This window comes from Camelus bactrianus, chromosome 21, assembly GCF_048773025.1.
Source record: "Camelus bactrianus isolate YW-2024 breed Bactrian camel chromosome 21, ASM4877302v1, whole genome shotgun sequence".
Taxonomy (NCBI): domain Eukaryota; kingdom Metazoa; phylum Chordata; class Mammalia; order Artiodactyla; family Camelidae; genus Camelus; species Camelus bactrianus.
The window spans coordinates 25,840,573-25,863,508 of NC_133559.1; the positions used below are offsets into that span (position 1 = coordinate 25,840,573).

The 22,936-nt window shown below is 45.4% G+C and overlaps 1 protein-coding gene and 1 long non-coding RNA gene across 15 annotated transcripts in view; one reads left to right on the forward strand and one right to left on the reverse strand.

The window, feature by feature from the left end:
• The window catches only part of CEP350 (centrosomal protein 350), a 122,689-nt gene extending 118,308 nt beyond the window's left edge, over positions 1–4,381 (forward strand). For all 6 annotated transcript variants that reach the window (XM_074349885.1, XM_074349887.1, XM_074349888.1 and 3 more), the window contains one exon: positions 513–4,381. In XM_074349885.1, the coding sequence (XP_074205986.1) occupies positions 513–677 (165 nt within the window). In that variant the 3' untranslated portion in view covers positions 678–4,381. The remainder of the gene's footprint in view (positions 1–512) is intronic.
• Positions 2,932–22,936, reverse strand: part of LOC123616831 (uncharacterized) — a 48,322-nt gene continuing 28,317 nt past the window's right edge. For 3 of the 9 annotated variants that reach the window (XR_012501417.1, XR_012501410.1, XR_012501411.1), the window contains 3 exons: positions 21,252–21,420; positions 4,592–4,714; positions 2,951–3,067 (listed from right to left, as the gene is read on the reverse strand). This is a non-coding gene — a long non-coding RNA (uncharacterized LOC123616831). Of the gene's footprint in view, positions 3,068–4,591; positions 4,715–17,655; positions 17,849–21,251; positions 21,421–22,936 lie in introns of those variants that run through there. The other 6 variants (XR_012501416.1, XR_012501414.1, XR_012501412.1 and 3 more) reach the window with 5 other exon arrangements.

Genomic DNA, 22,936 nt, shown 5'->3' on the forward strand with positions numbered 1-22,936 from the left:
GTTTCTGCCATAGGGGCAAAAATGATTTCATTAGGACAGTGCTTCCTAAATTTTATCATTGAGGAGGAAGTTAGTCAAAGAACAGATTTAATACTGAAGGCTGAGAGAACTCGTAAAAAGGAAAGCTGTGCAACTTTGAACAGATAAATTCATGGGAGACGTGAATCTTCTATAGGGCACATGCTTCTTAGCTTTCCCAGACATGCTTCTCGCTCAGCACAGCTTGAGAAGCATGTAATTGTGGATATAGACAGCGTACTTGTAATCCTTAATGTCTATAAAATCCTGGAGTATTGTCAGACTCCATTTTGGCAGATTTGAAGCCACTTTTATTTGACAGTTGAATTTTTTCTAACTTTTTGCAACTTTTAAAGGGGTATTTGATGTCCTCATATCTTACCTTTTTTCTCTTATTTCCTGGGACTGTAGTTCCATGGATGGGGCAAATATCATGCGTTTCCTAGCGTTTGTGTGAGAGTAATTTTCTAACCTTTTTGTTTTCTGAATTCTAGGTACAGGAGCTCCACGAGGAGGAGGCACAGTGGGTGAACTATGATGAGGACGAGTTGTGTGTGAAGATGCAGCTAGCCGATGGGATCTTTGAGACCTTGATCCGAGATACTATTGATGTTCTGAATCAGATCAGTGAAAAACAGGGGAGAATGCTACTTGTGTGACATCTTGCAAATAAATCGAACACTGAGTGCTAATATGCGTCCTGGGCCTTTCTGCCTCCTGATACACACCCCATCTCCATCACAGCAAGAGTGCTTCCGGACCTTGTACCTGTTCTTAAAGACTACTGGTTTGGAGTTCACGGGACAATGCGGTATATCTGGTATTACAGGCTTTGCCTTTAGAGACGTCCACTGGATTAATTGGGTATTTTTGGTGGGCAGGGTTGCACTCCTGATGTTGACACAGCCTATTCCTACACCTCTTGTTAGCATCCCTGCCGGGTCTCCGATGAGGGCTGAAAACACCAGACTTACCTCTTAGCTTAGACTAGGGTATCACCTACCTTGAGTCTGAAGCCAGGCAACAGAGGTTTACAGATAAGTGCATCATACCGTTTTTGAAATGTAATCCTGGTTTATACCACGAAAGTCGCTAAGTAGACATGATAGTCTCCAGGCAGTATTAACGCCTGAACCGCTTTCAGATAGGCAGGCTTAATCGTGTGCGCCTCTTCCACATTCTGGAGTTCATTTCATTTCTTTTTGAAGACCATTTTCTTCCATTGTTGCAATTTGAGCAGCACCAAGTGGACTGTCAAGTTAACAGAAGTCAGTGGTAGCCTTGCTTTCTGAGCACCATCTAAAGAATTTCAAACTTTTGCATTATTTTTCGTTTTCTCTCTGTGGGCATGGAAACAGAAAAGCGCCCCCGCTGAAGACTGGGCTCACGGGACTGGTGCAGGGCTGGTTCTTCTACCCCTTGTCTGCCCCTGCACTTTTCTTACTCCTTCTGAACCTCTACCAGCTGCTCCCAGAATCACAGATCCTCAGGACCATCTCAGGCATCCAGGCACGGCAGAAGTGGAGATAATTCATTTTGGCCTTCAAACTTTCAACTCCCATCTCTCCCCAAGAAGTCAGAGACGCTGTTACTTGAATGATTTGGGAAATGAGTGTGTGCACCAAAGACAAACAGATACTGTCGATTGTTTGTGTGCTTGTTTTGTGCTACAGAGCATTTTTTAATTTATTTTAAGATAAATTATTAAGTTGAAAATGTATGTCCCTATTCAGAAGTGAAAGATTCTTCCTGTAATAGTAAAACTTCTGTCTTGAAGCTTCTATGGTTCGTAGTCTTTGCACAGGAAATCTATGGTTTTAACAAGCCCATACACATATTGAAGAAAGCAGTTTAATTCAGTGAAACGAAGATGAGCTCTTCCAAGATCACCTGCAGTAGCAGGAATGGGATAACATGACTTACAGACACTGTAAAATCCAATTCTGCCTCTCTTGCAGCATTGCTTCTCACAACTATTACCTGGGGAAAAAAAGTACAGACTCCAGCTGCTACATCAGAGCATATCTGATGCTCTTCTGGGACCTCAGTAACCTGCCTTCTTGACTGGTTTCTCTTAATCAGTCCCATCCTTCTTCAAGTTATCTAGAAGAATGTGGATAATCTTAGGCGTGAATGTAAATGCCTTAACATTGAAGGTCCTGATTAGAAGCATGATACAAGACATCCACTGGATTCATACTTAAAAACATCCTGGAATGTTAATCTCGCTTCAAAACGTGTTAGGAAAACCCCAAAGATGGTATAATCTTTAAGTGTGCACATCCATTCATTTCTGCATCTTTCCTCCAAACTTGCCTTTGCGTCTCTAGTGTTTCACTATGCACACTTCCTCTCTGGTTTCATCTTGTCATTATGAGAAACTTACTGAAATAATCATTGGAATATTTGCATTTTGCACAATGACTGGTGTGATAGCTCTTGACAAATAAGGGAAGCACTGAAATGTGATTGGGTCTCAAGAGATGCTCAGATCGATGTCGCCAGCATTTCTTCTGGGCTTTTGCTGTTGAACTCTAGCCTTGTAGCCATAACGAGCAAACTAAGAGAAGCTAGGGTTTCTTGGGGTTGTTAACCAGTAGTGTGGAGATACTATTTTCATGTGGCCAAGGAAAAGCAAAGGCTGTTCTTTTCAGTCTATGTTATTTGGAAAGCGGAGAAACGTCTTGTCTACATCCTTTGGCTATTTGTAGGATTAAACTGTCCTTATGATTACAGCTGCTGTAAGTTTTTTATAAATGAATATAAAAATAATATAATAGGAATATAGGTTGTTTTTCTACATCCTCATTGTTTGGCCCTAAGTCAATTTTTAATAAAGTTTGTCTTTACTCTTTATGACATTATGATTCCAGAAAAGGAAAAAAAGTGATAGAAGTCTGTGGGATCAGCAGTCTGGACTCCAAGTTCCCTGGTCAGAATGCGGCGCAGCATGTGGCGGGGGTAGTCCTGACGTGCCCCAGGTGTCTTGACTCTCTTGAGGACCCTGGGTTCCAGATGAGAGGCAGGGATGGCTCAGTCTTACTCTTTGCTAGAAAAGATTGTCCATAGTTTGGTAGCAGAAAAGAAAAGAATCTATAATTAGCAGATTTCTTATTATTTTAACTATTTGGTTATCATTAAAAAGCAGTTTATTGCGAGGATTAGGGATAACACACAGATACCCCGCCACTCGCTCCATACTGGGATCTTTTTAATCAAGTTCTGCCTCTTAACCAAGAATCTAAACAACCCCTCTTTGTAACCTTCGTTCCTTCTCCCCACACTCCCATCCTTTTACTCTTTCTTCATAATTCCTCTAAGAAAAAGATCTTTGCATCAGCAGTAATATCTTTTAGAAAAGCACTATCAGAACTTAGTAGTAAACCAACATACAGGCTTCAGATTTATTTCTGAGTCCGAAATAATTTGTGCTATCCAGGGTACTGCACTCTGGGTTAACAAGTACAGGGTATAGAGTCCCTCTTCAGGTCTAAACAGGAATTTTTACTCTAGGGAAAAAGTGGGAAGAGCTCAAAAGTAGTTAATGAGGAAGGTACTTTGTTTTTCTTTTAGCGAAAAGAAAGGAAAATTCCTTCTGTGACTACAGGTCTCTGAGAAATTATCTTTCAAAAGAGATTTCATTGCTCATAAGAGTGTTGTGGCCTATTGATAGAAAACAATTTTGTTCACTTTCTTGTCTTGAAAAAAAGTGGCCTTAGCTTTTTGCAATACTTGAATAAAGTGTGTACTCGCACAGCGTTAGAGACTCATAACTTTTCTGCAAGAAGTTCAAACTTACATCTTCTTTTACTACCTTAAGAATACTAGTGAATAAAACATTAATTCAAAGAGCAAATGATAGAAACTACAATGATGTTTAATGCAAATTGTAGAAATTTACATGTTTACAAATCATCTTAAACTGGTTGTGCAGCAATTCAATAAAGTATCTTTGTATTATAAAAATGTGAAGAAAAACATGTAAACCGATGTAAAGGAGGTACTGTCATTTTAATTAACCTGTGTTTAATAGCTTTTCCTTCCGAACTTTGCAAAGCCTTCTCCGTAAACACATTGCAAAGCGTCCCCTGGGAGGCCTGGCCTCCGTGTGTGTACTGTATTGTGCAGACATGAAAAACAAACCCGTTTACTGTGTATGTGTAAATAGCCTGATCATCAGGCCATTTTCAGCCAATAGACACATCCAGTGCAACTTTGCACAGAAGACGTAGGGTGTGGTTTGTAAGTATGATATGTAAAATAACTGGGATGCGCTCCCATGTACACCTGTGTAAATAGATTTGTTAACTGAAATGTACTTTAAGGAAAGATAAAATCTGTAAATAAACTGATTTATAACTTAGTTTCACGTCAGGTGTTCATTTTTTCACCCTTTGAGCCAAGTCTAGAAAGCTAGTCTCCGTTAAGATTCACTTACTTCTCATTTCTTACTGGGTAGCAGAGGGCTGCTGCTCAGGCAAGAGAGTCAGCCGAGCTGTGTCCAGGAGCTGCTTATGGAGATGCCACCCACAAGTCCACCCGAGCAGCCTGGGCCTTGGCAGTGACCACTCACTCATTCAGCAGCCGTTGAGCACACCTTCCTGTTCTGAGCGCTGTGCCCAGGGCTGGGGAGAGAGCAGACGACGGACGTGGTCCCTGACCTTGTGGAGCTTCAGGTCTAATGAAAGATAGTCACCTAAAATAATTTCAAAACCAATGCATGACAAACTGCAGTACGTGCTGCAAAGGAGGCAGTCACAGGTTGAAATACATCATAAAAGGACCCAGAAAGGGTGGGGGGGGTGGCTCAGAGAAGAGTTCCTTGATAAATTGTTACTTTGTGTTCTGTATCTGTGGGCTTCTTCCCTGTAATTCATGGCAAATTTTCCCCAAATGACTTGAATTCTGATCGCCCTTACAAAGTAACACGTATGGGACAGTCACACAATTAAGCGGGTCACAAAGAAGAACAACCATCTGATGACAAGGCATGGTGGCTATAGTTTCTAGAAATACGAGCTTGGAGAAGAATGGAGCTAGAAATACAGAAGAATAACAGAATTTCAAAGGTGGGACTCGGTGGCGTTCAGGACAATGAATCATCTCTGGTCCAACAAGTAAGAAGTAACCACCATCATCTCACCTAAATTCCTCTGGTAGCTTCCTCGTGGCTGTCTTCACTACACCTTTAACTCCTAGCACAACTGTGAACATTAAAGAAATTCTCAGGAAAAGGTCCCATCCCACACAGCAGCCAGTTCTAAGAAATGCTTTGACCCATCAAACAGATTTGAGTGCCCACTATGTGCCAGGTACTATGTTTGTTGGTGAGTCACAGTAGTAATGTCAGCTTGAATCTTGGGGAAAAGACCAAAGCACTGTATCCTTGAGTCAACATGTATGAAAATTAAGAGATGGGAGGATGGCAGTTGATACAGCAGAGCCAAGGATGGTGAGGCCAACCTTGATGAGACCTGCAATGGTGAGGGCCGACAGAGGTGAACGCTGGAGAAATTAAGCCAGTGTCCTACAAAATCCCAGAAAACTCTGGAAGTGCAGGCAGTGACGGCCACAGAGAGAGCTGTGAAGCATGGGAGTGTTTCACTGTTCACTGGGTGGCCAGGCTGTGGCACCAAGGTTAAAAGGCAGTAAGTGCCACCCAGGGACAAAATCAAGGCCCCTGAGAACAGACAATGGCAGCCCAGGCTCAAGTACCACGTTTCCTTACAGAGAGAGCGGAGAGGAAGCGCACGAGATCCAGCCCCTCACAACGCACGGCTCCCCCGCGGCCGGCAGGTCCATCCAAAGCCTCAGGGGGAGAACACACCCAGCACGGTGCTGCAGGGAGGGACACCAGCCTCTTCCATGGAGTATGAAATACAGAACCCTGGGAGCATGCCTGAGGGCCACCGATGCAGGCGAAAGGAGCACATACTGAGCCTGAAACGGGAAAGGCAATGAGCCCGGCTCGGGCTGAGGGCTCTGTCTCGATAAAGCAGCAGCCCAGGCCCGTTCTTACGTGACTGTGCAGGAGGCGAGAAGTTGCACTGACTGCCTTCCCCAACGGTGCACCCACCCACACCGCTCAGCCACCCACATAGCAGATAAAGCACATCAGATCCGGTAGGGCCGTCATTTGCCCCAAACGTGTAGGTGGAGCTGGGCTGATGGGCCCCTGAACAACCCGCATGGATACAGTTTGCTCGCAGAGCCTCCCTGTCACTTTGAGACGGTTCTTTACCAGGGTCACTAAGAGAACCAGACCCAGGACAATGATCAGGCCTTCCTGGAGGACCGTCCTTAACCAGAAACCCCCGTGCCTGGACTAAGCCAACCAAAGAGGAGAAAAATTGAGCCTGAGGGCGGGGGGAGGGGGCTGCACGTGCACAGACGATAACCATCCCTCCCGAGCAAGCAGCTTCTCCTTCCCCATGTTGCAGATACACCTGCAGCAAAAGGCATTGGCAATAACACAAACGCCACCCCGTTCTGCCAGCAGAGAATTGAGGGCCATTCAGGGCTAATGGCTACTGTGTCGTGATTCTTATTGGTCTAGAGGATAGTCCAAGTCACTGTGTACCAGCCGAGCCATTTAAATGGGACTGTGGGACAAGAGGGACCTTGTTCTGGGACAACAAGCCCGGCGCTGTTGAGTTCGCCGCCTCTCCCCCTGGCCGCGCTGATTCTTATCAGCATGTCGCGCAGGCACCTCAGAGGCATCTTAGAAGCCAGAAGACAGGTCAGAGTTCCCATTTCACTCCGCTCCAGGAATCTCCGGAAGCCAGAGATGCTCTCCTTTACCACTTCTGTGGAATCCACCGCCCCTGTTGCTTGACCCAAACCTTTCAGCCCAGTCATCCACCCGGGGAGGAAGCCACACCTGCGTGAACCTGCCATACCCTGTAATGCCGCCCTCTTGAGTCAGAGGTCCCAGCATGACGAGGGGAAATCCTAGTGCCCCAGGTTCTGTCATCCCACCCCCAACCCCGTGGTGTCTCCCAGGAGGGAGGTGCCAAAGGTAGCAGTGTCTCCACGTTTGAACTGGAGGGGCCCTACTGGGGACGTCCCTGTGGCCCCGATCACAAGTCACCCCCAGGAAGTGTGCTCCAGCCGGAGAAGAAGGATGATTGGGTTTACTGGGGTTGGGATTCAGCCGGTGCAGCCTAATCAGGCAACTGCCTGGTCCTCCACCCACTCCAAGTTCAGTGTCACCTGCCATGTGTCGGAGAGTCAGTGCTTCATGTTCAAATGATTTTTCTTAAGCGGGCGTATCATCCAGCCAGTTGGGGTTTTTTGATGGCCTTTGTGTATGTAGTTGTTGCTTGAGCTGCTCCCTTCGGTGTTTTCTCGCCCCGTCTGTCCAGGGTGATGGGGAGCATGAACGCTCCAGCCAGGTCACAGGAACAGGTCCACCGCTGTGTTTGGGGAGCTGTGAATGTGGTGTCTTGATTAGATGGGAAGTTCATTGGCTATCATATGGCAAAGGTGTTTTTTTTCAGCAGCAGTAACCGCAGTAGTGGTCTCTGTGTCTACACGGTGTGGAATATGTGTCCACGTGGTGAGTCACTGGAATCCATGACTGGGGAGTCGTGGTCCAATGTGGTCAATTTGCCACATCTGGGTGGGGCCTAAGCCCACTCAGTGGGGCCTAGTTTGTCGTGCTGCACGGCCTGTGCTCGCTGGCAGGAATCACACGACTTTGTTGTGACTTTGGCTTTCATTTTGGTGATCGAGTCATTGTGATTTGGTCCATTTTTTGTATTTGAGGTGGAATTTTATGTTCCGTCCCCATATGGTCCCAACGGGCAGCCATGGTGATTTGCTGAGTGCATGTTAGTTTAGCTCATGAGTTTTGTTTTGTCTTTTCATTTGTTCTTCATTATAAGCATTAATATGAGTGATGAGTATGGTTTTTTCTTCAGTCTACAAACTGTTGTCACAGTCCCTGTCCCCACACAGGGAAGCCCTTAGTAGTTCAATTATTAATTTGTCAGTTACTGGCTCATATAGTAGCCCATTTGTAACAGCCCATGAGTCTGCAAATAAGTAGCAGGGAGTCGCTGTTGGAGAGGCCTGTTGTTAGCCATCCTCATCGCAAGGAGCTTGGCCCACTGGGCAGAGTGGTCTTGTCTGGTCTCGGTGGAAAGGTGGCCGTCCTTGGAGAAGGTGGCCACCATGGCCTGGAAGACTCTACCAGCTTTGGGTTCCACAGCTGGACATCTTTGAACCACGGGCCCCACCTAATTAAGCACCCCCTCCCGCTGTAGAGCCCCCTTTGGCCAAGCAGCTCCTTGTTTATGGAGTCAGCCAGACCCCAGGGTCCCGGACAGGCTCCGTCTTGGAGGCGCTGTTTCTATTTGATGATGGAGTTTAGTTCAGCCTGTCCTGTTTTATTACTGGGATTGGTGGGCACCCACGTGAGGACAGGCCGATTAGGTTGCAAGGAACCAAAGGGCACTTCAGGGGTCAGGCACTCTTTTCAGTAAAGCCCAACAGTAGCCTGGAAGTTGACATTTGGAGGGAGTGTCTCTGGCGGCTGCCTTGGATAATTTATGTGTCCAAACCCAAGGGGCCAACCCTCATGGGTAGGAGTTGCCAAAGGCCCTATTTTCACGGGGCTGGTGGGCTTCACTGCCCAATGGCAGGGCCTGCATCACAGTTTGTTGTGTGGTCTCTGGGACCTGCTATTGTTGAAGGGCCACAACATGGGTAACCCTGACAAGAGAGGCCAAAAGAATACGCAGACGCGGTCCACGTTGTCTTCAGTAGCCACGTGGGCCTACCAGTTGCCGAGTCTCATTTTTGTGGGTAGGAACTGTCAGGGACAGCAATGTTAGCTTAATCCTGTTGGGAATTTTCTTTTGATTACTGCCCTGGGGCTTCCAGGAACAGCAGTTGTCCAGTAGGTCGATGGCCCAGCCTGCATGTGTCAGTGCCCATGACCTTCTGCAGGACCTGGTCAACTTGTTTCTTAGCTAAGCTGGCGGTGACGATGGCTGATCAGCAGAGTGGATGACGAGCACTCGGGGGGGTAGCTGGGCTCGTTCCAGATCTAGCCCTACCGCTGTTGGCGTGTTGCAGGGCATGTGAGCTTTCCCCGCAGAAGTACAGCCAAAGTACACTGCAGGCCATTTCGTGTGAACACACGCTGGCCTTGATCCTTGCCCTGCAGAGGGATTGACAAAAGGCATCATCCAGATCAGTAAAGGTATACCAGGCTCCCATGTGCTCCGTCGCCACCCAGGTGGCGGCAGTGATGGTGGGTTCTGAGAGGCCAAGGGTGGCACCTTGGCATTTAATTTGTGATTGTCCACTGCCAGCCTCCAGGCCCCTTTTTACCAGCCAGACTGGGCTGTTAAGCTGCAATGAACTGGTGTGTAACATCCCTGCCTGCAGCAAGACATGAATAACAAAGTAATGTCTTTTTCCCCACCTGGTATATAGCACTGCTTCTGTTGAATATTCCGTTGGAGTTTGGGTAACAGGTGGCAGGTGGGAGGTGATATTCCACTGTTACGTCTCTGAACAGTTCTTTGTTGTGAAGGGGCATCGACCCTCCAGCAGCAGAAATGTTGTGTCACGAGCTCCCAAAATGTCAATAACAATCAGTGGTGGGAGCCATGGTCACCAGCATTCGAAATGGCCCAAAGCACATGTGAACCCGTCTGCTGTGGTCACCAAGTTTATCCCCAAATCCATCAGCTTACTGCCACCCCTGCGGGAACCTGTGATTATTAAAATTTGGGCAACAGTATCTTAAAAACTCCATGAACGTCTGAATCCCCGCCTTTTTTCATCCTAACAGGGCTATAGGGCTGCTTATCCCCGATGGGGACAGAGACCTTGGCCCATCCCTAGCCGTGCCATCCGGCCTGGGCCATTTGGGTTTCAGCGCTCCTTTAGCAACAGACATACCAACTAGGCTACAGCAGACTCCCTGGCTCTGATCCATATCTGTGTTTCAGCTTTTGTATTTTATTTTCAGAGAAAGACCTCATCTTAACAGTTTTGTATGCACAAGTTTCAATCCCCAATACCTCCATTAAAATAAACAAATAAATAAAACTAATAACCCCCCCCCCAAAAAAACAAACAAAAATTAGGGATAAATTGGGAACTTGAGACTTGCAAATATTAATTACTATATATAGAATAGATTAAAAAAACAAATTTCTTTTGTATAGTACAGGGAATTATCAATTCAATATCTTACAGTAACCTATGATGAAAAAGAATATGAAAGGGAATAGATGTATATGTATGACTGAAACATTACGCTGTACACTAGAAATTGACTTTGACATTGTAATTGATGATACTCCAATAAAAAAAACCAGTATTGTTTCCAGCAATGCCATGAGTGGTTTTGTATTCGGAGAAAATAGATCTTACTTGAGGCCTGCAAGTGACCTGGACCCGGTGCAGCTCCCTGGGGCCCCTGATTTCCCTGGGAGGTCTTCGTCTTCTGTGACCTCTGGGAAACCGCAGGGGTTGGCAGGTAGCGTGGGAGTGTGAAGTCAGCCAAGAGCCCAGGTGTAGTTTTCCTGTCTTTCTAGGGCCACCTCTTATGTCTCCACCCTCATCCATCCAGTTAACGCATCAAGGTGCACAGGCAGACTCGTGGGACCCCAGTTGCTCTGTTGGCAAAGGGTACCTAAGACCTCCTCCGAAGCCTCAGAACCCGCAGGGAGCTGGCATTACTCTGGAACGGGGTGACGGGGGACAAGTCCTTCCGCTTCCACCATGCCTTCTCAGCAGCCCTGCTCACAGCACCAGATCTGCTTCACCTGCTCACTCAGTGAGTGGCCAGACCATGGGGCCAAGGTCAAAGGCAAGTAAGTGCCACCCGGGGAAGAAATCAAGGAGGTTGCGGAGAATAGACAACTGCACCCAAGGCTCATTGGCACCGTTTCCCTACAGAAAGAGCGGAGATAAAGTGCACAAGATCCAGTCCCTTGGTTCCCCGCGGCCAGTGGGTCCACTCTGAAGCCAGTATCACCCCACTCGGTGCTGCAGTGGAAGGACCCCAATGGCCCCTGTGGGGTCTGAAATACTGAAAGCTGGGGGCGTGCCTGGGGGCCACTGACGCATGCGCTTAAGCAGAGCGAAGGAGCACGCCCTGAGTCTGAGGCAGGGAAGGGGACTTGCCGCAATGTGATAAGCCAGGCACTGGCTGTGAGGACTCCACCTCTTGGTAAGGAAGTGTTCCAGGCCCGAGGCCCATTCTTCTGTGACCGTGCAGGAGGCGCGAAGCCTTGTGTGACTCTGTTTCCCAACAAGGATGAAGACAGAGAAACCGAATGAAGTCTGAAAGGAGCGGGCAGACTCCCCTGTTGCCCGCCTTTACCTAGAGGACCCGGGTCACTGATGATCCCCCTGTCAGTGCCCTCGGGGGAAGATTATTCTCTGCAGACACTGAACCGGAGAGGCCCTGGACTCGAGGACTCCGGGTACCACAAAGCACAAAAATGAGGCAACAGCCTGAAAATAAGGATTAAAGTCTGTGAACTGAATGGAAGAATCCAGTGAGGTTTATTCAGAGCCCCCGCCCCAGGAAGAAGAGGGGAGGACCCTCCTCTGGGAAGACGGAATGGCCTTGGAGGAAAAACCCATAGTTACTGACGTCTGGAGATTCCGCCTGAGAAGAAGTTGGACAGCTACCCGATTTCCTTCCAGTAAAGCTGGCCAGTCCAAGGACCCACCCACGCACCCTGAGTTACTCATCACATTTTTAGCGCATCACCCACACGTGAACCATCAGCCAATCATCTCCAGACAACTGAAGGAAGCCTCCTATGTGAAATAGACCAAACGAAAAAAAAAAAAGGAATTCTGGTGAGACAATGCATGGCACAGAAGAAACCATCACACGGAACAAAAACTGTCATTAAAATTAAAATCCTGAGATAGCAGAAACACTCCTCTATCCATAAAATAGGAATGAGATGCTGTAAAAGAGGAAAAGAGTCAGACAGAAAGATACAGCTCTTGGAAATTAAAAGTATAGTAGCCATAATTTTAAATTCAGTAAAAAAGTTAGAAGATAAAGTTGAGGAAATCTCCTAGAAAGTAAAACAAAAAGTAGCTAAGAAACAGGAAAGAAACAAAACTAGAGAACCAATCCAGGAAATGCAACATCTAACTAATTGGACATTTAGTAAGAACAGAGGAAACAGGAGGAAATTATACAAAAAATATTCCGGAACTTCCATATCTGAGTTTTCTGTTGGAAGTGAGTCCAGTGAGCGCCCAGCACAATAAATAACCCCCCAGGAATGCATGTCATTGGGAACCATCAGGACTCTGTGGGTAAAGAAATTATTCTAAAAGTTTGTAGAGAAAAATCAAACATTGCATATCAGAGATGATGAACAAAAATGTCACCACTCTCTTGAGCAAAAAAACACTGGAGTCCTAAAGAAAATACAGCAGAATTTTCAAAAACTGACTGAAAATTTTTTTCATCCAAAAGTCTGTGCTCGGCCAAATGATGAATCACGTGTTAAAGCAGAATGCGGACACGTTCAGAAACGCTAGGTCTCTACCTCTCAAGCGTCCTTTTTCATAAACCATGAAAGGTAAAGACCTGAGACCCAGAAACAAGGGATCTACTCCAGGAAGACTGAGGGAGACTCCCAGGATGACGTGGAAGGGCACTCCCAGCATGACAGGCGTCCTGCACACCCAGGGAGCCGTCCGTCCAGACTGGAGCAGAGGGGCCAGAGCTCCAGAAGGAAGGTCTACAGGTGGGAAGGAAGAGGGAAGAGAGATGAGTAAATAACCTGATGGTTTAACAACGTGAAACCTAATTGGGAAGCTGTTGGAAGGTGAGGGAAGACTTGGTAGTAGGTTCAAAGAAGAGTGAGTAATGAAAAAATGAGGAAAAACAGTTTGGTACAAATAGGGAAAAATCACGATACACTTCTTGGCTCAGCTATGAACAATATTTACAGTTACAATAATGTAAACATTGAATATTGTGATATTATCATATTGAGTGGATGGGGGAAGGGCAGGGATATATCAGAGAGCGAAATCTGCATCTACCATATCAGCAAGTCTGATGGTTATGTGTCAACTTGGCCAGGCCACAGTACCCAGATATTTGATCCAACACCAACCTAGATGTCTCTATGAAAGTATTTCTAAGATAAGATCAACATTTAATATGAAAACAAATATATGGATGTATATGTGTAAGTGGGATTGTGCTGTACATCAGAAATTGATACATTGTAATTGACTGTACTTCAATTTTAAAAAATTAACATTTAAATCAGTAAACTTTGAATAAAGCTGATTATCCTTCACAATGTGGTGGGCCTTGTCCAATCAGGTGAAGGACTTAAGAGTGAGGAGGGGAAAAAGACTGAGGTCCCACAGGGAAGAGGGAATTTTGCCCCCAAAATTGCCTCTGGATTCAAGTTACAATATCAGCTCTTCCCTAGGTCTCCAGCTTGCCGGCTTGCTTTTGTAGATTTTGTACTTGCCAACTCCTACAATTGCACAAGCCAATTCCTTAGTCCATCTCTCTCTCTACACACACACATTCCATTGGTTCCACTTCTCTGGAGAACCCTGAGGAATACAGGAAGTCAATAGCTAAAGGATAAGAATACCAAGGTAAAGACCAGCACAAAGATGCTGAAATGAAGTGATGGACAAAGGGTGCCTCTGGGTGATGGAAAAAGCAGAATGAGACGGAAGACTGCTCCGTGTGTGTGTTTAATTAAAAGTCTTTCTTCCCTATGAACAAGTATCACCTTGGTAAGGAAAACTAATATTCTCTTTCCCTAAAAATAAAGCATCACCAGAAAGGACATATTCAGCCTCTCTTCATTTGCTTCCCTAAACGTGCACAGGGCACATTTAGACAGAATTGTATATCCCCTTTCATTTTATAACTTCAACACTAGTCAGTACTGTTGCCTACAGAAGTTAACTTTGAGCCACAGCTTTTCAACCTAAATATTTATCATTTCAGCTAAGAATTAGACTCAAAGTAATTAAAAAGTGTTGCTGTCATGCATAATTTGAGTAGTGCACTTAACATAATTTAAACTATTTTGGTAGTTTTGTCTATAACAAAAGATTAAAGATGTGTGTTTGATTGTAGGTGGACAGTGTAGGGAAAAGAATCGTCTCATTATGTCACCAACTAGTGGCCTCAGTGTGTCAACCTGTGCAGAACTATACTCAGGAGGCCAAAGCTTCCCTCGGCTCTATGACTCTATAACCTCTTAAAATTTATTTTGTTGTCCTGATACTGGCATCTTCAGCAAGCAGGTATCAAAATTTCTTGTGCTTTTGTTTTGAATAAGAGTATCACTTAAAAACACATTTTATGCAAGTTGTCTTAAGAATACACATCAGGAAACTCAAAACCACTCTTTAAGCTCCAAACACATTCCAGGCTTCTGAGTTTCCACAGCACAAAGAGGCAGGTGTGATGACCCATTTTAAACATAGTCAAAATATTTTGAAAAATAATAATCATCTAAATAACTTCCCTAACTGGTCTGTCAGTGTTATTACTACTATTTTGAGAAAATTAATTTAAACAATTAGATGATCTAAGTGGAATTTTAAAACGCCAAATTCCTACCGTGAGTCTCAAGGTGGCATTTCCTCAATTAGGGAAAAAGGGGTAGAAAAGGCATTTATTCAAGAATTCTTTGGGAGCAGCAATATTGATCATCCCTGTTTCTGGCCTTTGAGAGCCTCATCTTCTTTTTTAAATGTGTGTGTGTGTATATATATAATATATTTTTTTTAATTGAACTGTAGTCAGCTTACAGTGTGGTGTCAGTTTCTGGTGTACAGCATAATGCTTTAGCCATACATGAATATACATGTATTTGTTTTCATATTCTTTTTCACCATAAGTTACTACAAGATATTGAATATAGTTCCCTGTGCTGTACAGTATGAATTTATTGTTCATCTATTTTATATAAATTAGTGAGATCCTTATCTTGTTAATTCTACTTTCCTCACAGTAGATCTGCCCCAAATATACATAGTATCAGAGTTTGTCTTAAGAAGTATCTGTCCTGTTTTTATCATTTTGGGGGGCTTAGAATGGAAGACAGGAGAATCTGCTAGTTTCTGGTGCAGATGATGAACCATTTAAGAGTTTTGCTCTTCAAAGAGGGCCCAATGATCAGAAACAAGACCTACATCTTTGCTTATAAAAAGAGCTAAAGATCTCAGTGTATGGAATAACCAATATGAAAAATGAATTTTACTGAGAAGAAACAGCAGCTAATATGCATTTGACTGCCAATAACAAATACTTGACTCAGAGTAGATCAACGAGAGGGGCTTACACTTCTCGCAGAACGAGGAATCCAGAGGCAGACAGCACCAGGGGGTCAGGGGCTGCAGGATGTCAGAGCTTTGTGTCAACCTGATTCCCTTTGATTCTCTTGCTCATGACGGCTGGGTAGCCAGAGCAGCTCTGAGTACCTTGTCCTCACACAACATTCAAAGTGAGAAGGGAGGGAAGGGACACTATGTAACCTTATTCTCTTCTAGTCAGTGAGTGAAATTATTCCCAGAGATTACAGTGGGTAATTCATTTAAAATGATGTTAGAGAATGAATACGTGTTCCCTGAAGCCAAGGGACCAAGGCCTTTGTACTTTTTTCCACCCTGACTCCCACTTCTTCTAATTTATCTTTATTGTTATTATTTTCTCCGCTATTGTAACTTTTTTGTCCATTAAATGTTTCAGTGAGAAAAGAAAGAACTGAGAAGTTACCCATATAAGCAAAAAAGAAACACATGCTTATGTGAGCAAAGAAAGTTCAAAGTTCAACATTTTTAACTTAAAAAATATTGTAAATGATTCCCCTAAGTCCAAGAAAACTTCCCCCAAAGTGTCACCGGCCACAATGCCGTCCTCAAATTGTAAGTGAGACTCAGAAAGCGAGCATCCGGAATTCTCAGTTTCTGAGGGCGGGCTGCACAGGTAAGGGAGAGGAATGGGGCTGCAGCTGTTTATTTCACAACCAGTGGTGTCTGTGAATGTGTGTATCACAAGCTGCTGACTTTCTTGACAAAATGATGAATTTGTGACTAAATAAAGGTGTAAATGAGTAGCACCTGCTGACTGTTGTGTCACCATTGTGCCCTATTATGACCAGAAGGCCTTGAGCACTCGACTTCTCCATCCCTCCACCCTGGGGCACAGCCACATGCCAGATAGCCCCCAAATGGAGCAACTTCTCCAGCTTGAAAAGCACCAGAGAAGAAGCCATTATTCCTGGTCTCATTCATCATCCAGGTCTTCAAATTTCCCTTGCATGGGCTCTGATCAGGGTGTGAAGCCAAAACACACACGTGTTAAGTAAAGAACACCATCAGATAATGCCCATCCACAGCTAGGTTCATCCACCCGTTCATTCATTCTGCAAATGTCCATGACTTTCTGGCACCATTCTATGCACTGTGGATCCAAACAGAAAACAAGAAGGTCCCTTTTCTAATTGCTTACATTCTAGCGTGAGGAGACAGATAATAAACAAGAAAAGCCATGTGTTATGAGGGTAGCTGGATGACGGGAAAGAGCCACCATGAGACCTAAGGGAAAAGCACTGCAGGCAGAGGGAGCAGCCCTCTGAGGTGGGAATGAGGAATAGAAAACAGACAGGTGTGGCTGCAGCACCATGAGCAAGGGAGAGTGGGAGATGCCGAGACAGGCTCGTCGCACAAAGGGCCTTGCAGGCCGCGCTTCTGGGCTGGGATTTATTCATGGAACAGTACATCTCCTTGGACAATTGTAGCCAAGGGAGTGACACAATCAAATCTTTAAAAAAAATTTGGTCTATTTTACTTTTTGGGGGGGACAGGAGGTAATTAGGTTTATTTCTTTCTTCATTTATTTAATGGCGGTACTGGGGATTGAACCCAAGATGTGCATGCTAAGCACACAGTCTACCATCGAGCTATACCTTCCCCCCACTTAAAAAATTGTTTTAATTGAAGTATAGTTGCTGTACAATATTATGTAAGTTACAGGTGTGTGATATAGTGATTCACAATTTTTAAAGGCTATACTCCATTTACAGTTATTATAAAGTATTGGCTGTGTTCCCCGTGTTGTACATCACAGCCTTGTAGCTTATTTATACCTGATAGCTAAAAGCTCTCTCCGGCTGCTGGGTGCAGGATGGATTTTAATGGGGCAAGTGGTGAAGACGAACAACGAATTAAGAAGCTGTCGCAGGGGAAGATGGTGACGTGGACTGGAGAGTGAGCTGTAAAGGGAGATCAGGAGAGCGAGGGGCCGCCTCTTAGAGCAGAGGCTGCAGGATTGCTGCTGGGCAAAACGGGGTGCTGATGGCAAGGCGGGCTTTGGCCTGACATCCGTGGCTGGTGGGCCACTGACGGAGATGAGGAAGGCCGGGCTTGGAGGCACTTGTCACTTCAGGTACTCAGAGGTGGCGAGGACAACCGTGGTCTGTGCTACCAAAGAAACGTCTCAGAAGGGAGTGGGTCCCGACAAAGAGAGGGCTAAAAGGAAGCCTCACGCAGCAGGAAAACACGAGCACAAGTGGAAAGGCGGGCCGAATTGGAGCAGGGTTCACGTGGGGAGGATGGGGTTGGAGAGACGTGATGAGACCACACACTGGCCATTTTTAATTTCATTTAGTAAACGATTCCTCTCGTCAGTTCTTGAGCACAGGGTGACCACTGTGCGGCAGCGAGGAGCATCTGGACGGTGGGCAGCCTCAGGGGAGGGTCCACTGGCCCCTGCCAAGAGGCCTCATGAAGGGGCATTAATCACTTCGGGTAACTGACCACAGCCAGGGGTCTGTTCCCCAACCTGAGAGGTGGAGAAACAGGAATGTATCAGTTCTCCCAGAGATGAGCAGTTTCTCCAGAGAAATTAGGGTAAGTTTCATAAATTGAAGCATAAACCAGAAAGCCTCCTTACTGACTTAAAGGGGTATCATTTTCCAAAGAGCTGAACACCTCCATCTTCCATCCAAGGCCGTGCCCCCTCCCTTCCCCATTCCCAGAAGCTGCAGGGTTAATCAGAAGTGAGCTTGGCTTTCCCAAGTGGCTGCTGAAGATGGCGGAGGGGCAGGTCCTGGTACTCGACTGCTGAGGCCATCTCCTGGGCCACTGAGCAGCCATTGTGGCCTAGCAGGTGCTTCTGGGCCAGAAGGTGGTGGTCATGCACTGTGAGGGCATCAACATTTCTGGCAATTTCTACAGAAACAAGTTGAAGTACCTGGCCTTCCTCTACAAGCTCATGAACACCAACCCTTCCTGTGGCCCCTACCACTTCCGAGCCCACCACCGCATCTTCTGGCGGACAGTGTGAGGCATGCTGCCCCACAAGACCAAGCGAGGCCAGGCCGCCCCGGACTGCCCCAAGGTGTCTGATGGGATCCTGCCGCTGTATGACAAGAAAAGGCGGATGGTGGCCAAAAAGAACAGAGAGGGGAAAGCTGACAAATCTGCAGAGGTCCCCAAGACCCACGGACTGCTAGTCTGAGCCCAGTAAAATTGACTGTTTATTCTCCACACTTGGCCTGGCCTGCCCTTCGTCCATTGCCACCATAGGATGTGGGGACACCAAAGGGACCCTAGTGCTGCTTAGGAAAGGCTATTTTTTTCATTCATTCATTCGTGGGTTTCATTTTATTTACTGTCTTCCATTCAAATGATAGAAATTCAGCTGGACGTAGCCTAAGCCAAAATGAGATAATTCCCTGGTTCGCATTTCCAGAAGGGAGAGGGAGGAGCTGGCCTCATGGGCAACACTACCCGTGCCATGTTTATTTAGGAAAAGCCACTTAAAACTGGACAGAGAGAGCTCTAAAGGTTGTGCAGGCATAGTTGGCCTGTGGCCGACTCATCTGGGACAGAACCACCAGCGCGGCGTCAGGACCGGTAACAAGGGGCTGGGAGACTGACAGCAAGGGGCCCCTTTTCAAACCCCCCGCAGGGCGGGTACTATGCTGCACGGCTGTTAGGACCAGAGCGAATGCTTGGGCAGCAGGAGTCTGGAGTCTACAGATGTGTTTATGGAAAGAAACTGCCACCAGGGGGTCACAGGCCTCACCCTTGTGACTTCCCTCTGTTTTGTAATCCAAAGCTAATAAGTTATTTTTAAAGGAAAAAGAAAAAGTGAGTTTGGTGAGTGTGGAGGGGAGCTGAAGTCTGGAGGGACATTCCATGCTGGCATTGGGGGCCCAGAAAATGCTCGCCCCCTGATGCCTGGACTGGCCCCACCTCCATTCAGCCTCTCCCTCCTCGACAGCACTGAGCCCCACAATGCTGAGTTTGCTTCTCAGACTCTCCAACAAAAGCCATAACAACAAACAGGACAGTTCATTGAACAATAGCTTCCTATGTGCTCAGCACTGTGTAGACATCATCGGATTTTGTCCTCCCAACCACATTATGAGGTAGGCTTCACTTTAGGGGTGAGGAAACTGAGGTTCACCACATCCTGAGAAGACCCCAGGAACTGTCAACAGCAAAATTAAAATATTTAAATATCTTCCCACTGGTTCAGAAGAGAAACAAACCCATCAGCACAGGCTGCAAAGCCCCACAGCCTGGGCTCAGGACCTCATCATCCACCTGCACTCAGGTCAACATTGGGCTCACTAGGGGATGATTAAAACTGTGATGTGGTATTGGAAATCCTAGCCATAGCAATCAGACAAGAAAAATAACTAAAAGAGATCCAAACTGGAAAGGAAGAGGTCAAATTGTCAGTAAATGCAGATGACATGATACTATACATAGAAAACCCTAAAGACTCCACACAAAACAACTCGAGCTGATAAACGAATTCAGCAGGGTATCAGGTTACAAGATTCGCAGACAGAAACCTGTTGCACTTCTTTACACTAACAGTGAAATATCAGAAAAGGACAGGGAAAAAATTAATCCTTTTTAAAATTGCATCAAAAACCAAAAATACTTAGGAATAAATCTGACCAAGAAGGAGAAAGACTTATATGCTGAGAACTATAAACCACTGATGAAGGAAATTAAAAGTGATTTAAAGAAATGAAAAGATATCCCATACTCTTGGATTGGAAGAATTAATATTGTTATAATGGCCATACTACCCAAAGCAATCTACAGATTTAATGTGATCCCTATTAAATTACCTAGGACATTTTTCACAGCACTAGAACAAATTACCCTAAAATTTATACGGAAACACAAAAGACTCAGAATTGCCAGTACAACACTGAAGAAAAAGAACAAAGCTGGAAGCATAACCTTCCTAGATTTCAGATGATAGTACAGAGCTACGGTAATCAAAACAGCATGGTATTGGCACAAAAACAGACATATGGATTAATGGAACACAATGGAGAGACCAGAAATAAACCCACAGGCCTACGGTCAATTAATCTTTGACAAAAGAGACAAGTATATACAATGGAGAAAAGATAGTCTCTTTGGCAAGTGGTGTTGGGAAAGCTGAACAGCTGCATGTAAATCAGTGAAGTTAGAACACTCCCTCACACCATGCACAAAAATAAACTCAGAAGGGCTTAAAGACTTAAATACAAGATAGGACATCATAAATCTCCTAGAAGAGAACATAGGGAAAACATTCTTTGTCATAAACATAAATAAAGCAATGTTTTCCTAGGTCAGTCTCCCAAGGCAGTAGAAATAAAATAAAAAATAAATGGGACCTAATTAAACTTATAAGCTTTTGCACAGCAAAGGAAACCATAAACAAAAAAGCAACCTAGGGGTTGGGAGAAAATATTTGCAAATGATAAGACTGACAAAGGCTTAACTTCCAGAATATACAAACAGCCCACACAACTCAATAACAAAAACACAAGCAATCCAATCTGAGAGTGGGCAGAAGACATAAACAGACATTTCTTGATGAAGACATACAAATGGCCGTCATTAAAAACTCCACATATAACTGAATGACTATGCTGTACATCAGAAACTAACACAACATTGTAAATCAACTACATTTCAATTAAAAAAAAAAATAATGTGGTTGCACCATTTCCCAAGCCTCTGCCTGGACTCCTTGGATGGTTAGGGATAATGATAAGCAACACAACAGAGTATTTAGAAGCCCTTCTAAGTGTTTTGCAGCTTCTTAGAAGAACTTTAATGTACATTAATTTACTTCATCTGTAAATTATCCTATGAAATAGATACTACTAGTAATCTATTTAATAGATAAAGTGATTGGCATATAGATAGGGTAATAAACTCACCCAAATGTCATTCACCTTGTAAGTGGTGGAGCGGGATTTGAATCCGAATAATCAAGTCAGGAGCCAGGTATTGCATCTGTCCATGGACACCTTCCAGGGTTAGGGCCCAGGTCCTGAATTTTGGTGCTTGTTTTTTTCTGAAAACAGGCTGCTGAGGCCTCACTTCCACCTGTCGTCAGAGAAGAGAGCAACTACTTGGGTCCACGGCCAGGTCCTTCAGAAAGTCGCTGGGTCTGGGTTAGGGCCCTGCAGGTTTGATTCCTGTCTATGAACTCAGACTCCACTTCCGCCCAAAGAAGACAAAGGAAGGAAGGTCAGCTTCAACCTCCTGTTCTCTAGAAATCCTACCCTACCCACAGGAACATCTTGCTTGAGATGGGTTTCATAATGAGAGGAAAGGCAGCCTTCATTTCTCAATAAGAACATTAAACTCTTGTCAAATGGAGGTCGATACTGAGCCATGAAAAACCACCTAAGACAATGTGCATGGCTATGTCTGTGTGTGGGTTTAAGTGTGTGCAGCAATCATTCTCAGCAAAGGGGAAGGCCACAGACTGGCATAGCTCACAGGTGGAATGATCTTAGAGGAAAGTAGAGGATTCTGAAGTGGGAGGCCAGGCCCACCGCCTCCCAGGACTGCATGGATCCTGACAGCCCACAGAATCCCGCTGGGAGCACTGGGGGGCAAACCCGCCTCTTCCCAGGCCCCTTGTGAGGGGCCTTCCCCTATGTGTGTGGACACTGGGCCTGTATATTCAAGCTTGGCCATGGCTTTTGCAAAAAGCTGCCACTTGGCCACCATTTGGGCCTACTCAAGACCACTGTCACCTTCAGTAGGAGGAACCCTGGAGAGAGGCCCTGGGAGCAGACTCATGGCCATTTGGGTTGGGAATTCCACAGACAGTCCCAGGTACCCAAGCGTGATCTAGAAGAGGGGTGGGCCTTCTCCTTGGCCAGCAGATTCTCTGCCCTGTGTGGAGGGACACCTCCAGAGCACGGCCTTCTACCGTGAGGCCCAGGGCAGAGGCGCCTCCAATCTGGGTCTAAGGAGGATGCCACTTTCTTGTTGTGAAACTTTGAGCACATTAGCTAATCTCTCTGTTCCTTGTTTCCTACATTTATAAAAAAGGAAATCATTGCAGTAAGGAATAAGTGAGGAATAAGGTAGCTTATTCAGTATGGGTAAAACCCTTAGAACAGTGCTGGGCAAATAGCAAGGGTTAAGTAAATGCCATCAATTAAGTGTAATTATTACTTGGACTTAGTCAGGCATCCTCAAAGTTGTTAACAGACTCAGTGCTGCCAAAAGACTCATTTCTTGACTGGTGATGGGCAAGAGCTCTTCCTGGAGACCTGGAGAATTCTAGAAGCCAGGCACTCTGGCAGCCTGATCTGCCCTCAGGCCAGAGCATGTAATAGAACAGAAATTTTGGAAAGGCAGGAACAGGAGGGAGCGGAAAGGGTGACAGCATCGGCTAATTCATTCAAAAAATATGTCTTGGGCGGGCACTTTTCCAGGCCCCAGGTAACCGGAGTGCGCAAGACAGACAAGGGGCCTGCCTTCATTCATCATACCTTCTTGGGGCAGGGGGAGGGGAGAGAAGAAAGCTATTTAACAAGAAAGCAAATAAATAAACATGATCATTACAGATAGAGAAAGGAGAGTGAAAGCAATCAAACAGGGT